This window comes from Lepeophtheirus salmonis, chromosome 13 (assembly GCF_016086655.4).
Source record: "Lepeophtheirus salmonis chromosome 13, UVic_Lsal_1.4, whole genome shotgun sequence".
In the NCBI taxonomy this organism is placed as follows: domain Eukaryota; kingdom Metazoa; phylum Arthropoda; class Copepoda; order Siphonostomatoida; family Caligidae; genus Lepeophtheirus; species Lepeophtheirus salmonis.
In genome coordinates, this window is record NC_052143.2 from 20,997,357 (window position 1) to 21,015,772 (window position 18,416).

General features: G+C 30.2%; 1 protein-coding gene across 2 annotated transcripts in view; it reads left to right on the forward strand.

Moving 5' to 3' along the window:
- Positions 1-18,416, forward strand: part of LOC121128366 (uncharacterized) — an 87,898-nt gene that overhangs the window by 58,082 nt on the left and 11,400 nt on the right. The window contains exons 2-3 of one of the 2 annotated variants that reach the window (XM_071892849.1): positions 5,921-6,127; positions 9,850-10,314. In XM_071892849.1, coding sequence (XP_071748950.1) covers positions 10,028-10,314 — 287 coding nt within the window. In that variant the 5' untranslated portion in view covers positions 5,921-6,127; positions 9,850-10,027. The remainder of the gene's footprint in view (positions 1-5,920; positions 6,128-9,849; positions 10,315-18,416) is intronic. The other variant, XM_040723948.2, reaches the window with a different exon arrangement.

Genomic DNA, 18,416 nt, shown 5'->3' on the forward strand with positions numbered 1-18,416 from the left:
TTTAAAAGAACTTTTCTTAAAATTGAATGTGCATTACATTTGTATTTTTTGACCACTTATTTTCAATTTCTATAAACAAAGTATTCGTATTAACCCTTTGGCTACGTTGCATATTACAATAAAATTACCTAAAATTGATTGTCACAATAATATAATGATAAATTGATAGGTTGATATAGAAAGGGGCCATATGTAAGTAAAAATTCCTTTGTCTCTTAACTCATCCAACAAATTTGAATAGTAAGTCTTTAAAGTCAATAATTAACTACAATATATCAAAGAAATATTGGTGTGAATGAAGTTAAACAATCAACAAGAATATTCTCACCATCTTGATTTTTGTTCTAGATTGTCTTTATGTTGACGCACCACAAATGACATGATTACTACCAAAATCAATTCATTGAGAAATCTGTTTATATGATTTATACCAGGTATGTGCTTATGAAATGAGACTTGATGTTTATTTTTTTTAAATGATTACAAATTTGATTTTCAAAGTATGCGCCTTCGATAGGGAAACATTTTCCCCATCTTTCAGGCCATTTATGGATGCCTTTCAAAAAAAATTGTTCGTATTTCTTTCAAACCAGGTATCGATCCATTTTTGAGCTTCAGCGTGAGAATCGAAAAGTAAATCATTGAGTGTCTGGCCCATGGATGCAAACAAGTGATAATTGGAAGGCGCCAGATCTAATGAGTAAGCTGCATGAGGTTCCCAGCTGTACAATTCAACAAGCAGGCAGTTGGCTATAGAGCGATGCTGTGGTTGCGTTGTTATCAAGGAAAATTAAATTGTATTGCCTTGCTTCGTATTTTGGGCATTTTTGGCATATAGCAGGGTTCAAATCGCCCGATATGGTAGGGATCACCATTAATGGTTTGACCGATTTGTAGAAGCTCATACTATATGACGCCACATTGGTCCCAAAATACACAAACCATTGTCTTCTTTCCGAAGCGATCTGGCCTTGCGGTCGGTTTGGCTTTACTGCCAACGATCAATATATGATTTTTTTCGTTTTGGATTCTTGCAATAGATCCACTTTTTATCGCCAGTTAAGATGCGATGCAAGACCGAATTTCTTTTGTACCGGGCGAGCAGCATTTGACAAGTAGTTTTTCAACTTTCTATCTGCCTTTCACTCAATCCATATGGCACCCATCTACCGATCCTTAAAAATTTTCCCATTGCTTTTAAAACGTTTTGCAATGGTCCGACGGTCAACACTTAATTGTGTAGTATTGACATATTACGCAGTAGATAGCTATTCTAGGCAAAGAACAAATTTATTGCAATGCACTATTTTATTAAAATCTTGTTCAACCATTTTTTTAGTAAAGAAAGGCATTTGGGTCATAAATTTTTATTAATTTTGTTTTTTAAGAAGTTTATCTATGTATACTATTTAAACTGTAACTATGGCAACGTCAACAATATTTCAAAATAAATAGTATCTGATAGGTGAATCTGTGACAAAGATAACAGGGAATAAATGGCCTTCAAATACGTAAGGTTCACTCTATATATAGTGAATAATGAAATAAACTTTAAAACATATTTATACTATTTTTTTCTTAAATTAGTTTTTTTGGATTTTAAACGGAATAGTAGTGAAGGACTTTTTTTAACCTGTTACTCACAGCGTGCATTATCGATCTTTTTTTTTTAAATTAAATGGCTATATTGTCGAATCTTTAATGTTAAAAATGAAAATACATTTTTGCATATTTTAAACGAATTCGATTACTTTCTGTAACAAAAAAGCTTATTGAACGAACCTTTAATGAAGGTTCAAAGTCCCGCTGATAATATTGTTCATTTTTAACAGTAAAAATTTGACAATATTGCCGTTTAATAAAAAAAAAATAAAGATCAATAATGCGCACTATGAGTAATATGTTAAAAAAAAGTCCTTCACTACTATTCCGTTTAAAATCCAAAAAAACGAATTTAAGAACAAAATAGTATAAATATTTTATAAAGGTTATTTCATTATGTAAAACAAAATATCAAAAAAAAATCAAATCTGCTAATGGTTCAAAGATAATAAAAGAAGAAGACAAAATTTTCGAAAACAAGCGTTAATTTTCAAAACTTTAAGTTCGTTGCACGACCTCTAAAACTTCTTTTAAATTGTTCAAAATTTATTATTCATCTATTTTTACCCAAATGCATAATTTAAGCCTATGACGTCTCAACATTTCCAAAAAAAGTGCAAATTGGACCAGTCTAGTGTGTATACAGGATACACTCTATGTATAATTAATAAAATATTACTTGAGGACTCATTTTTAACAATGAGCGTGTGTAGCAAAATCTTAAGAAAGTACCTTGGTTTCTAGACTAAAGTACTACCTGGATCATCAAGTCATATTAATTATTTTTTCTGAGGCTGAACATACTGAGAGAACATCTACGTATTGTTTAACTAAGTGTGAGTGTGTCCATGAAAAAACCACAGTACTACCGAGGATTTCTTAAGCTTAAGACTTAAGGAGTGGTCTTCCATATTATAGAAGTAATGTTTGTCTTTTGTACGACGCGTACTAACTCCGAACAATTCCGAGTACAATTGCTAGTATATAAATAATCATAGTAAATACTATTATTTTTGGCGATTTGTATTATTTTTCCAAAATACTTTTTGTTGTACAAAAAACTTATATGTTTAAATTTATTATGAATAGCTATGGGTTTTTGATTTTTTGTCTAAAAAACTACAAAAACCAAGGATTCCCCCCCCCCAAAAAAAAAATAATAGATTTATAAATATAATCATGCAGATGCCCCTGTAGAATCACCCAGTACTCAAATTATCATAATCTATAATGGTCCCATTCAGATATACAAAATATATGTAGGTTACAATATCAACCCTTCCGTAATAAAATAAAATGGTGATTGACGCACTGAACACACCAGGCTAGATGCTCTTGAAATCATTTTCAAATAAAGCCTATTCCTCATTTTGAGGCAATTCTCAATATTCTAGGTACAATAATAATAACTATAAAGGTAATAGATAAAAAAATACGTACATATCAATGTACATAAATATAAGAGGACCCAAGGCTTTTCTGCCAATTGTAAGACTATAAATTGAATAAATGATTCAGAAAATTGGTATGTAATCTCTTTATAGATGAATTTCTCTCCCCTTCTAACAAATCCATTCCACCATGTGTTGGATATATTAAAGTTATATAATACAAATATATTTATATGTAGGCTATTACAGTACGGCCATAAAAGATGGGGAGGGGGAACTTTCAGATTGAACTCGAAGCTAAACCAGATTTTACAAACATTAACTTAATTGGAAAAAAAGAGAGACAATATTAGGATATGAGAGGGAGATGGATCGAGGAATTAGGAATCCATTTTGTTTTATAGTATTATTGATAGTAAAAAAACTTCAAATAAAAGTTTTTAATGATGATTTGTTTATTATTTTCCCACAAAGATTTTAAATCCATTTAAAAATTGTTGAGTAGGGTTGACGTTATGGTTTTTTGAAGAAAATAATTTTAAATAAAACCATAAGAGATCACTGTAGATGAAAATAATATTTTAATGGAAGTGTTTTTGTAGTTGTTACCTATAAGTTTTTTATTTTATTTCCCAAAGTTAATCTTATTCTTCTTTTATACTTGAAGAGAGAATCACAATTATAAAGTAATCCCGGGTCGAGTGAAAGACAAGGGTTAAGCCTGAGGATTTGTTGTGGAGTTATGAGGGTAGGTCCTTATTGGACTTGAATTATAATTGAGGATCGATATCGCTGTATTCATGCATATATCATTGTTAGATACAGAGTGGGGTTTAGGTGTATTTCCTTCATCTCATAACTGCTCCAAGTTAAAAATTATGAAACAGCATGACAGCCATGCTGCTCTTCTCTGAAATATTCTTCAAATTGTCCGGGTTACCATGTTGATTTTTGTTTTTGTTTACAACCTGAAAAGGTTTTTCCTTTTTCAAAGCTGTTACCATTATTATTTTATTCTTTTAAGAGAGACAAAAAAGTATAAAGTCATCACTAGGCCGTGAAAAACGAAGAGTAACACTCAAGATTTGTTGCAGAGTGATATGTTCCTTGCTGCTCATAGAGAGAATGAACTTATTATGCCTCCTGAGTTAGTATTCATTAATATTGCTTGTGTGTTTATGTTGATTTATGAGTAAGATTTGAGTTAATGATATACGTATTTGTGTAAAGTAAAAATAATTTGTATTTTCATTCAACTTGATCATTTGTATTTTGTAAATATATTGGGTCACATGATTGTTTTGTCTATTGCACTTTACTAAAGTATATGTTAATAAAAAACATACAAGTAATGCAGTCGTACGGCAGGTTTTTGTGTCTTAATGGTTCTATTAGCAATATGAACGAAGCATTGTCAGTAATTCCTAAATAGATGCAGCAGCAACAAATTGAATTATGGAACCACATCTTTGTAATTCCTGCCTTGATCACCATATATTATAAGTGAGTTAAAGACAAAAAGTAACTCTAAGGATTTGTCGCAGAGTTATACGTGCAAGTCTTTACAAGGCTAGGAATAATTTCGTTGTAGTTCTTTCTTATTCAATGCTAAATACGAAGTAGAGTTTCTGTTTATTTCCTTTATGGGTGCTCGGAGCTAATTTCATGAAGAGCTCAGAATTAATTTTACTATCTTAATGGCCTTACAACGCCGGGCTATTCTACCCTAGTTCTCATTCAAACTGCGTACTCACTTACTAAAGGACTTGCAATTCTAAGTATTTTTAGTTTAAAACATATAGAAAGATCAAAATATTACTGAATTAATACCTTTATGTTAAACTAATTCGTATTTATCTATCATAACTTATTAGTAGTTTTAGAAATAATGATTCAGAATATGAAGTTTGAGTTACTCCATCATATTTTCTCACTCTATAACTACTTTTATCTTTGATAAATACCCATAATGCCTTTCATATTGTATGTACATATACTAACATATATGAAATATATTTTTTTTAAATGACTTTAAATTCATGATTAATGACAAAAAAATCAAATATTCTGCGAAATCTATAAAAATATGATTAATTAAATATGATGATGTATAAATACATTCCTAATTTAGTTCCATAAAAATAGATATGAAATATTTAAATACAAACATTGTAGTCAAGGAAATGTACATATTATGAAATAAAGTATTTAAATTTGTTTTATCAATAGTCAAATCCAAATGAGAGGCGTACTTTGATTTTAATCCTCTGTTAGTGAACTGGAGTAACGTAGATTTATAAAAATTATTTTTATTCAATTGAATCTTCATTTTACCACCAATAATTTTCGGTAGGATCCTGAAAAAACTTTCAACCAATATAAATTTAGCCTTTATGGCGTTTTTTTATATATAATCTTGTATGTGGAGCATAATTTATATTCGGAAATAATAATTAAGTCTATTATTTAATTTTGAAACATTTCTCATACAGCCTTGCATTGCTTATTCAATCAATACTCAATAAATAAAAAAAAAGTCAAATTGATAGAAAGCAATTAAAATTGACCAGTTTTTTTTACGGCAAATCTTTTTAAGCTGTAAAATAAGTTCATTAGTTTTAGCTATACTGTAAAAGCAATAGAAAAATATTAGCTTTCTAATAAGATCTTTCATTTTTACTTCATTTAAACTTTTATATCATCAAATCCATTAAGTCCTGAAAAAGAAAGTTACTACAAGGGAGGGTCTAAAAAGTTTACAGTCTCAACTTCAACGTAAATAAAAGCTAGCCACATCTATCTGGCATATCTTGACAATTACTCAGCAAAGTGTCAGTTATTTTGGAAGCGCATTTGTTATGTAACAGTTGTTTGAGTGAGTTGATGTGAGTGTTAAAAATATAATTATATGAATTTTTATTTTTCAGGAGTTTCTTTTGTAGCTCTACACACTTCTCCCAGCAATGAGCCTATCACTGTAACCCTTCCTGTCTGTGAAATTGTTGGAGAAGTGTCTAAAGTTAAAAGGGGACTATATTGAAAAATAAAAAATCAGATTTTATTTTCTTTACATAAACTCACTGTGAAAGCGACTGTGACATAACCACTGCGCGTCCAAAATGGTTGAAACTTTGGTGAGTAACTGTCAACAGATGCTAGAGATATGTGACTAGCTTTTATTTATGAGTGCTGCCATCGTCCCGTTGAGGTTGTTAGCTTTTCAAATCACACTCGTATAAGTATACATACAGAGAAATATACGATACAAAATCCAATGATTACCTAATCCTGTTTAGAAAATTATTTGAGGATTAGTGATTGATTGTGTCGAGATTTCTTCCTTTCATCTCCACGGTTAAAGTAATGAGGGCCAACTAGCAACATTGTACTCAATGTTGCTTTTAGACAAATTTGTTTTCTTTCTTTGACAAAAAAAATTAATGTAATCTTAAATTTTAATCGTATACGTATTTGACCGTATGTTCAAAATTCTTTGCAAATAAGGGAAAGGAAGGTAATTTTTTCTAGGAAATGGACAGGAATTAGCACAAATATATACATTTATTTTACAATGAAGCAAACATTGTAAACTTATTTAGTCAATAATCAATCAATATCTTTTATGAAAGTCAGGGAAAAAATTGTCAAGAAAATACTACGGACAAATACATACATATATAAATAGAATTATTATTATTATTTAATTCAAATAAGACATTTTGTTGAAAAACATGTTATGCACGCAAAGTATTGAAAATAAAAGCTATTTTCAAGGTTAAATCTCCTTTGATAGAGTCATTCATATTTGTCTTGTATGATTAAGAGTCATTTACCCTTTTCTGCACGTCTCTAAGTAGGAGTAACTCTTGATAAAATATCCCTAAATACATCCATAGAGTAATGTCAGATACTTATACTGTAGTTTAATAGCCGGGAATTAATAGTGTAAATTACATTATTTTCCAGAAAATTAGTTGGATTTAAACAACGGTGTATTTTTTTACGTTAATGAACCATTAAAATGTATAATGTAATCCCATATATTATGAATGTTGTGTACAAGTTGTAACTTGTGCAAGTTACTATTGAAATAAGAGGGGGGAACATTTCAAATAAAGAATTTACTCTATTTGTAATTAGAACAGCTGTTGTCTAATAACAAACTTTGAGTGCATGCATTGGCAGGACGTTGTTTGTTGTTTTGGTTCTAGCCTGAAGTGTTTTTTGTCAATAAAAAAAATGAATTAATCACTTAACCGTGCAAAAGGTAGTGTCCTTGTTGCGGTCTTGCAGGGAGCAAGACAATGTTGAGATTATTAACCTCTTCTTCCTCGACAGATCCATAGTTTGGAGAGTCAAGAAGGAACTTGAAGATTTTGTAGGTGGACATAAAACAAAAGTGTTATGAAAATGTTGACATGGTTATCAAAATATACTTTTGACTTTTTTGGGCACAGTGTTCCACCTCCAAGTTAACCAGAACTCGAACCAATGGTTAACTTTGAGTAGTGCACATTTAAGCGACATACAACAGATCTTTCTACAACACAATATCAGAGCTGATGCCCAAGATCCAGGAGTAGAGGACCAAGATCCGGGAGTAGGTCTTGATGACCTACTCCTGTTTCCGAGGTCGAGTCGACGCAGTTATTGACGCCATTTTTATTAAAATGGATGGTCAGTTTAAACGAATATCCTTTTTAAATCTTTTTGGTTGTTAAATAGAGGTCGCATCCTGTAGATATAATATCACATATAGAGATAGACGAAAAAGGTAACAAGGGTTTTACTGATTTTCGTATAAGAAATTATGAAGGAACCAGCTATTGAAGTAGGAAAAAGAGGCCAGGGATGTCAGCTCTATTATTTTTTATTTTTGCTTCAGAATAGAACAAATATTGTAAGAAATACACGAGGAGATGGATGAAGGCGAGAAAATATCCAATGCACTTAAAACAAAATGTATACTCTTGGAGGAAGGGAGAAGAATGGTGAAAGAAAAAAGGTCATACAAAGAAAAAAATATTGAACTTTACAGTCAGGAGATAAGAGTTCAGAAATCGAAATACGAGATATTATGGAGAAAGAAGCAAAATCGGCATTTATAAAAACAAGAAAAATTAATCGAAATATTAATGAAAAAAATATAAACGTTATCATTATGAAGCGTTATTATTTCTGGTCCAGTGTGAGGAAACGCGGCACCCTCTTCAAAATCAGCTTACATATCTCCAAATTTTCATGTAAAATTGAAAAAGCACTGTCTTTGATATTTTTAACGTGTATAATATATCGTTCTACTTCATTCTACGATCTTTTGAAAATATTGATGGATATTTTTTGTGTTTTCCAAAACAACTGCTAATTTTGGGGGATTAATGATTTCATCATGATCAGTGATTGTACAACGGTGTTTGAATAAAGGATATCAGAGAATAGTTGATTTCTCCTGTAAAGAGTCCCTGCAATGCTTACCCATCCCCCTTTGGCTCTATAAGTATTTTTTTTTATCAATAAGTGGTGTTTAATCAACATACGAAATTCCTTTGTCTTGAAAATAACAAAACTGTTGTCCCTAAAACGACTTTAACCTCGAAACTAACAGTGAGAATGCAATGAAATTTAGAAATGTTTTATTTGAAGGTTAGTACTCACCATAAGATATGTGGGTATTTAATAATGTTGGCATATATGTGTCAGATCGGGGACTTATTGAATGATGTAGTACAATAGATTATAAATGAATAAAAAGGATTTCGTTAAGAAATAAAGAGTTTACCTGCTAACAATTTTTATTTATTTACTTATGTAGATTAAATTAAATTAATTTAGGACGAAATTGACATTGAATTTCTTAACTTTCCATTGTTCCTAAATAAAAATTGAGAAAAAAGTTCGAAAATCAATTGATTGTTGAACTAACTACGTCATTTCCCCCCTAATCGTTGGACTATTTGTAATTAAGGCAAGTTTAGATAAGTCAACAAAAGAAGTTGTAAAAGTTATAAAGCCAATGATTGTTTAATTATGGAATGGGTCATTCCACGCCAAATCGATCAAAAAAGGGACACTTTTTACCGCACCATCTGCAATTTTTTAGAAATTTTGCATATAGTTTAATATTGAATAGATACTCAAAAATCTAAAATTTTGTCTTCTTTGATCTCCATATCAGGTGTAAGAGGCTCTTAAAGTTCCAGCATCGAGGCCAGCAACCAGGTTTTTAAATAGCTATATCTCTTGTGTTTTTAATGATATCGATCTATTTTAAACGTGATTAGATAGATATTTACACATTAATTATTCTATTCTTTTTTCCGATAAAATGTATCTTTGACGTTGAGGTCACGGGGTCAAATCTTTGACCTTAAAAATTTCAAACATGGTCTACTTCAATTTTTCTCAAATTTTCATGAAATGACCGTCAACATACATTAATTAATTCAAAAAAAGTTTTGGGCATGTTTTGAAATTTGGGTCAACGCTATAAGCGAAATACTAAGAATGGGATGTACAAAACTTGGGTACAATATTAGAAAAGATAACTAAAAAACAAAAGAGAAATAGCTGTTTAAAAACATGGTTTCTGGCCTCGGGGCTTCTTTGATATGGAGACTGTAACAAATATAAAGAGCTTCCCTATATATTATTTATTAAAAGAGATTATTGATTCTCATACGATTTGTAGAATCATAGATGTAGTCTTTCTTGGACATTATTATGATAAAAGAATTGAGCCTATAGAAAAATCATTCAATCAAGTCTTTATTTTTCTATTAAGTTTATTGTTATGATATATTAAAAATCAAATGTTTTAGCTAAATGTTTAACATAGTATGTATCATTTTTATTTCAGTATTTTCTCCCTGTCTTTCCCATTCCAATCTGGTAGACCACCCATAAAGGAAATGCGATGAACGAAAAAACATTAGGCATTTCTCTTCAAGTGTCAAAGGATCTCAAAGGAATAAAGAATCAATACACCATCAAGGCACAAATAATTCTGTTGACTCTACTTGTAACATCCAAACGAAATGAAATTTGCGATATGTATCCTTATTTTTGCACTGATTGGAATCATTGTCAATATCCTTGCATATATCATCATTTCCAGAAAAAAGAATTGTTCCATGTTTCACGATCTCCTTAAAATATTAACAATCTATGACTTTCTGGTCGTCATATGCTGTGCTCTTCAGTTCGCTTTGCCTGAAATTTGGCCTGTATACGCCAAAAATGTACATCCATATGTGATGATGATTCTCCTTCCTTCCTTACACATAGTGGTTATGTCCTCTGTATACAACACGATACTCATCAGGTGAGAAAAAATATGTTACGAGGGTTTTTAAAGACATAATATCAATAGTATTGTGTTAGTATTTATTTAGGACTAAAGACAGCAGTTCCATCCAGTTCACTTTCGGTCCGGTTCAAATCAGTCCTGCATTTCAGTCCAAGGGTGTCTGCCAGGGGTGGGCTGGAGGGACTGTAGTGCCCCTCCCCCAACCAAAAAAAATGATGGAATTTTTCTTTTTTACTACAAAATTTAATATATGTTTTTTTTTAAATTCAGTTAAATTTTCTTTAAATAGCAATAGATTTTTATAATTTATTTCAAAAAGTTTAACTTTTTGTGAACTACTGTTGACTAGCTATAAATTTTGGAAATGTGTCCTAAAAAAATCTACAAAATTTAATATTTGAAATTTAATTTTTCAATTTTTTCCTCAAAAATTTTTAATTTTTGGAATTTTTTTCAAAAAATAATCCAAAAACCAAGCCGCCCCCCAAAAAAAAAAAAAAAAAAGAATGATAATAATAATATATTTTTATATATAATCCTATCAGCGCCCCTGCAGTCCTAAAACTGTAAAAGTTCGATACTTGTTAACGTCACTCAAATTTATTTCTTCTTTTCCTTTCCCTTTTGACTGTAGAGGTTGAGAAAAAGTAAAAATGTGTTTCGCATTTATAATTGTATATGAACATCACAAGGTATTTTAATCAACTGTTTATATATTTGATATCCCCAAAAGTTGTATACATTTCAAATTCCAAGTAATATTTATTTAAGGGTTTTGTAAAGTAATTGTTCTAACTAATTATTGAATTAATTATTTAAACTGATGAATTTACCATTTAAAATTAAAATATCAACATAAATTTGTGTTTCTACATGGTTATATACTAAATTTTGTTGCAATAATATGATTTCCTTTATCCTCAATTGATCTTTGTATAATGGTTTAAGTTGTATATTAAGATGAACAAGTGTTTTATGTTTGGTACTGAACTGCAACCAATCGGAAACTTCATACAGACTGAATCAATTTCCCACATCACCAATTCATGCGCTGAAAAGAGTGAAAAATATTTGATTTTTAGTAAATAAATCTCGTTCTAATAAAGGTGTAACCAAGGCTGATGAGTGAGCAGGGAATCACGTAGTTGAATGTACTTGGAGCATAAATAAATATATTTAGTGCTCATGAATGACTGAGAGTAAAACTTATGATTTTTGGGGAGTTTAAAGAATAGGTGTGAGTCCTTCATGGAGTCTGTGTATAGTTGAAGATCAACGCCCCATAATTTCTGCCTTTCTCCTTGCATAATATTGAGTGGGCCCTTGTTTTTATTTCCTTTTCTTGTATATTCTCATACCCAATGTAATGGAACATGACCAAAAATTATAAAATAAGGAACTCCCAATTTATTTCATAAATAAACGTACATAAACAATAAATTATTTAAGTATAACTTGAAGTAGTTCTAAATTACGATTTTTTGTTTCCATTTTTTTATTTTGCAACCAAAGACACCAGTTTCTACGTGTGAAATGGCCAGCAACAACATTAATAGCAATGCTATGCATCGTTGTTAGTGCCGAAAAGGCCACAGAGACCGTTGGTATTATAATCCAGACTGCTTACAATATCCAGAAGTCAATAGACCCATACAGCGAAGAAGAATCAAGACTTCTGCAGCAACAATATGGGTGACTTCTAGCCTGCCGCAATGTGGCTTTCATCTAGCCCTGATCCCAATCCCCTAGATTTAGCACTTCGTAGAGTCTCGGAGAAGAATGTCTACCACTCTTCTCATCCAATTTTGTATTCGCTGCAAGCTGTGTTCATAACAGGTTAATATGCATGTACACTACCTTCATCCTCAAGAGCTGCTAATCTGTTCTCCGTCGTGTCGAGGTTCTAATTTACATTGAAGGAGAATATATTGAATAAAAAATATAGTATATATTAAAGATATCAAAAATTGGTTTTGAGTTTCTTGATTCTATAAAAATCTTGCTTTTCGTTTTCACTTAAATTAATGTTGGTCTTGTATAAGGAATAATTATGAATAATTTTTCTCTTTTTTTATGAAAAATGCAAAAGTTATGGATGTTTATAATTATGGGACACCGTTGTCCCTCTGGGTTTAAAAGGTAATTTGTTTCTCTTTTTTTTATCAATTTTAAAAATTTGTTCAGAATTAGAATAAAACTTGTACATACACATATTTTTTAGGACTACTTCATTATTGAATGTAGAGTTGTTCTTAAACTATACCATACAGTTTAAAAATTCTAGATATATGTTATTGAAACAGTAATCAACTGTTTTTAAGTAAATTCCCAAGTGTGTGACGATATTTGCTGCAGGTAAGGGAATTAGGTATAAAGCAGTAAAGTTCTGTTTTCTTTTCTCGGCAATCAAAACCATTTTTTTATATCTGAAATAAGCTCGTTGGTCTTTGGGAATGATTTTTGTATGCATTTCACTAATAATATTAATTATATTGTACAAAGGTTACACGGGAAACCATATATTATTTGAAGGGAGATGTGATCACAACAATGATTTTATAAATAATGAATAAATAAGAAAAAAGAGAAGACGTAAGAACTGTTTTTCCTTTTCCAATCTAAAAACAGTAATTTGTCTGACCTAGCAATACGAATCCTACTCATGCATCAAAGAACTGCTTCATACTCAGTGATGTAAATCCTCTTAATTTTGTAGCTAGCCCGTTTTTAGGAATCGGAAATCTGAAGAATGAATTTTTCTTTTCTTTAGCAGCTGTCATTATTATTTAATTACTGAGTAGTGAACATCCTTTCCTAAATAGATTTAATTATATTAAAAACCTGATTAAACTTTCGTGTGTGCTCATAAAAGAACCCTGAGGATTTGTTGTGGATTTATAATTAGAAGTATTTGTTGGACTCAGAGTAGAAGTGGGGATCCAGATAGGAGTAATTCTTGCAAGTGTTATTGATTATTGTCTTCTCTTCATCCTCCCTTATCACAGTTGAATGTAGCTGATCTCCTCCAAAACATTCTTTATATTGTCGGGGTTACCATGTTGATTTTCGGTTTCTTTTTTAAACATACCCATTATACACAGGATTTTCATCACTGTTCTTACCGCTTGGATTGAAAATCATCAACACAATTTTATCTATGAATCTTCTTTGATTTTATAGATATTGCATGCGTAAAGACATATTTTTTTAAAACATTGATTATCCAAATAAATTATCTCCCCTTGACTGCAAAGATTTAATTGCCAAGAGTCTGATTAAATATAGTCAAGGTTGTGATAGGGGAATCCAATTGTCTAGCCCAACGAAAACATATAATACATCCGTTATAATAGACAATCATGTTGGACCAGAATTTGAACAAAAGGAAAAAGATGTGATAGGTTAAATTTGGTTTGTAAAAAAGTACAAAATTGAAGTTTCAAATGCGTTCCTTTTGATAAAAAAAACATACGATGAACAAAGTTTGAACAGTTTGTATGAATATTTAGAGTTAGCTCAACGGCACTTAAATTTTGAAATTTTACATATTTTGGGAAGAAAATATGATTTCGTTTTAATATATCCGAATACTACATATTATAGCTTCTAAGTAAAATCAAAAATTATTTATAAATCGTTATGATATGTTTTCTTACGTGTCTTAAAGAACGATAAAAACATTTAAATGAAATGTATGATTTTAGCCAATAAATCTGTTCATCTGCATATTGCAGGCCATGAGCGCCTATTGATATCTACAAAATTTTGCAAATACGTTATTTTACTTTGATTAACGAAAAAAAGTGCTTTTTTTTTACTCTACCTTGATGACTTTTATGACCTTTGTTGAGAAAAAGCATCTATATAGCCAAGTTTTAAAAATAAATCGAAAATTGTGTCTTATAAAAAAAAATTGCATTCAAAATTTAGAAGGAGTTAATTTTGTAAAAATGGCATTTGAGTTCATTTGAGGCCAAGGGGAAGAACGTACAATGTTTCAAAAAAAAAATATTTATCATATTTCAAAAATGTTCAAAATTTACAAAAAAAAAAAACGCCAAAAATTTAGATCATAATATTGAAGAACTTGTTCTTAATAAAGAAACAGTTCAGAAAACAAGGGCTAAAAATAGATATAAAGACTTCTAAGATAGGGTTCCCCTCGTTATTCATTGGTACGGTAAAATGATTCCAAATCTTATTGAAATAAAAAGTTGATCGGTTACCTGTATTTGTTTTCTGTTCCCAAGCTTTCAAGAGGGAACAGAGAGACACAAGCCACAGTTGTTTTCAAAACAATGGAAGAGCGGGGCATTATTCACAATACCAAAAGAAAGTATTTAGACACTACAACCTCAAACACTGGTAGTAATACTGGAGCTAGCGCCTTGCTTGAAAATTACTTTAACAAAAAAAATTTCCATTTTCATGTAAGCACTATTTCATCTTTTTATTTTTTAAATATGAAATCATTATGTAAATATAAATATGCTATTAATCGAAAAACAACAACATACAGAATTACAAATTTTTACTTTTGATTTGTTATTAAATATTTAAACATAAGATAATATTTTACATTGGAACATTACTTATTAACTTAAAAATATATATTTCTGTTGTCACGCTATACTTCTTTTTAGCTTCGAATGGCGTTGGAGGTAATGTCTTTTTTTCGTGATAAATTTGTATTTTATTATTTTTTATTTGATAAAATTTAATATTTTGTCACTAAGCGATAAAAATATTTTTCCTCAAAAATTTATCATGTTTGAGGTCATCAAAATTGGCACTTTTTTTAATCTGAGAAAAAACGTTACTGTAAATTTTGCAGTTATCTGGAGCAGCTCATTGGCGATGTTTCTCAAATGAACAGAGGTATTGGCTAAAAGGCTACATTTCATATAAATATTTTGATCTTTCTTTTAAACACGTAAAAAATGATTTATTATAAACATTCATAAAAAAACTTTTGATTGGCGTTTAATTTAAATAAAATTATTAATTTTACTGACAAGCTGAAATGTGTAGTATACGTATGATATTAAAACAAATTCACGGTTTTTTTTCCAGAAATATGTAAAATTTCTACCTTTAAACATTCAAAGAAATTGTTCAAACTGTGTGAATAGTATTTTTTTAACGAACGCATTTTACCTTATTTGCCAGAAAAAATAAAAGAATTGAATTTTAGACATTTGACGACTTATAATCTTGCTTTATGCTAGGTAGGAGAAGAAAATTGTTTCGTTATATTTAACATGTAAAACATGTTTTATATTAAAATTAATCAATTTTCCATGGTAGAATTATTACTTGCTTGAACTAGAAATATAATTCAATTCCTCTGCGTAACTTTAGTATTATGTTTATACATAATTAAAAATACTGATTACACTTAGAGGGGCACAAGTGCCGCATCTTCTGGCAAACCTATTGCAATTATTAAAAAATATTCTTTAGTTCTAATATGATCAAAAGATTAAAAATTAACAGTAATTATTTTTTTTTTTTTCAATTCATTGTGGAGTAAAAGGGTAATGTGCATCTAGCGTTGTCAAAGTGTGATTGGTTTACGCTAGATGGCTTTAGAAAGATAAGATTTTCTACACAAAAAAACTTCTTACAAGGGTTTTTATTGTTTGACTCATTATTGTTTGAGTCTGCATCAAATATAAACACTAGGAAAGAGAAAAAATGCCATATTTTACAGTTTCTTTACAATAAAGGCGAAAACACAAGCCAAGCAGCTGAAAATGTCAATAGTGTTGATGGCACTGATAATGTTATATCCAAGTAAGTGCAATTTTGATTTTTTCGAATCCGTTCCGACAATTTTGACGCTCTTGAAGGCTAATTGTCGAAAATTCGGATTCAATCATAGAAACTGTGGAGTATGACTGTCATGTAGGCACAATTTTGATAGCCAAAGTGATAAATAGAAATAGAAATCCATACAAAGTAATGTATTTTTTGACTTCACCTATTATGAAACAAAATATTATATTTAGAAAAAAGTACATGAGAATATTGAATGAATCAAAGGTTCGTCAAAACAAATATATAAAATAAGTAGAGGCCATGTCAATATAATAGTAGCTTTTTGAATAAAAGGCTATTTTATTGCAGAAATATAGTGTTTACTTCCGTATACTAAATAAAAAACTATCTAACATTAAATATTTAACGCATGATATAAAAAAATTGTTTATTTCCTATTAGAAATATACATACATAACTAAAAAAATATTAATATATATTGCGACAATCTATTTTTGAGAATATGTATGCATTACCAGGTGCTACACTGAAATCTGTACAAAATGAGATATTCTAGTGAGTTTTTCAGAGAATGACAAAAACAAAGTTAGTAACATTGAATATTTCATAAAACTAGGTAATATATTTTTTTTTAAGTTACACAGAAAATAGCGTCTCAACATGAAACACACGTGACGATCTGTGCACTTCTTTTTAGAAGAAATAAAATCTGGAGGTTCACTTCATCCCTTGGGTTCTGTCTAAATTTCCAGAAGATATTGAGGTCCTGCTCCGACGGTTGGAAAGAGCAAAGAGGATTTCAAATTTTCTCAGGGCCAACAGAAAATTCGGGCAAAGTTCTGCTCTTTTCCAATAAAAACTTTTAACCGTTGATGCCACTTTGAATAAGCAGAGCAACCGCTACATTACAACTGAACATCTAGACGTCTCAGGTTCAGTACAAAAAATCCATGGTCTTGGACGTTATGGAGCCTGCCCTCCCATTTTTGTGGAGATGCTTACATTAAGCATTTCTGGGTAAAAAAGTGCTACCTCGAGTCAGAAAAAGTATGGGGACAACTTTGTTTTCAATCAAAATGGAACTTCGTGTCATTCCACCAATAAACCCCAGACCTTCCTGAGCTACAAATTTCAGGACTTTTGATACCTTTGGCTTCCTCCCATGACGCGAAACATATGGGGTGTTTAGAGGAAAGGATGGGTGCTACTCCGCAGAGAAGTTTCCAGTCTTTAGAGGCTTCCATCATGCAGGAGTGTACCAAGCTCGAGTTTGACTACATATTCAAGGTCTGCAAAGGATATATAGCTCACATAGTGAATAAAAGTGGTGGTGCCAAGCACTATTTTCAGATTATTTTATGCTATAAATGTCCTGACAAAATTTCTCACAAATATTTTATTCTTGACAATTGAAAACATAAAGTTTTTACAAGAGAAATAAGATCAACCCTGTAGCGTTACAGCTGGTCTCCAAATATTTTTTGTTGTATATCTAGTGGCTACGTAAATATATCTCTTTAAAGTTAAAAGTATTAATTGTTCAGCTTTCAACGTCACACTCGGTAGTAGGGAGATACTAGATAGTGCCTTATAGGAGTAATCATTAATAAGAATTCAATTTATTACTGAAAACAATTTATGACTGTTATTTATTATTGGGACAAAGTCAAATAATATATTATATAAACATGGAATAACTTTTATGAAAGAGAAAATGAAAGAATGCCTCCAAAAATGAGGATAAGATGTTTCATAAAACATTAGCAGAACATGAATTAATGATGACTTAATTATGTTTTGTAAAGTTTCTCATGTATGGAAGTATATCAGTATTTACACAATTACTTAAAATGTAAATGATAATACCGGGTGGTAACAAAACTTCCTTTTCTAAAAGGCAATGAAACAAGTTTTATAAATCAGAAAAGTATTTTTTTTTCCTTTTTAATGTTAGTACACATTAAAATTCTTGTTTTAAACGTCATACCAGATTTGTGACGTCACCCATTGTTTTTACACTGAACTTTGATATTTTAATACCCTGTGATTTTTTCATATTTGTCTATCTCTATAATTAACTTTTCATTTAGAAGTTTTAGAGAGATAGTTTTTTTATTTAAAAAGATGTATAATTTGACAAAATATCTTGATTCTTAGTTGTGTATAATTAGTTGATTAGATCATTAGAAGAAAAAAAAATTCGAAAGGTCTTAAAATTGTTGGGTATAGGAATAAATCCAGTTCCATTTACTTCATTAAAACAAATTTTCTAATAAAAACTCAAAAGATAGTGATAAGTTTAATTGTATCAAATATTCTGTCAAACTATTGTTATT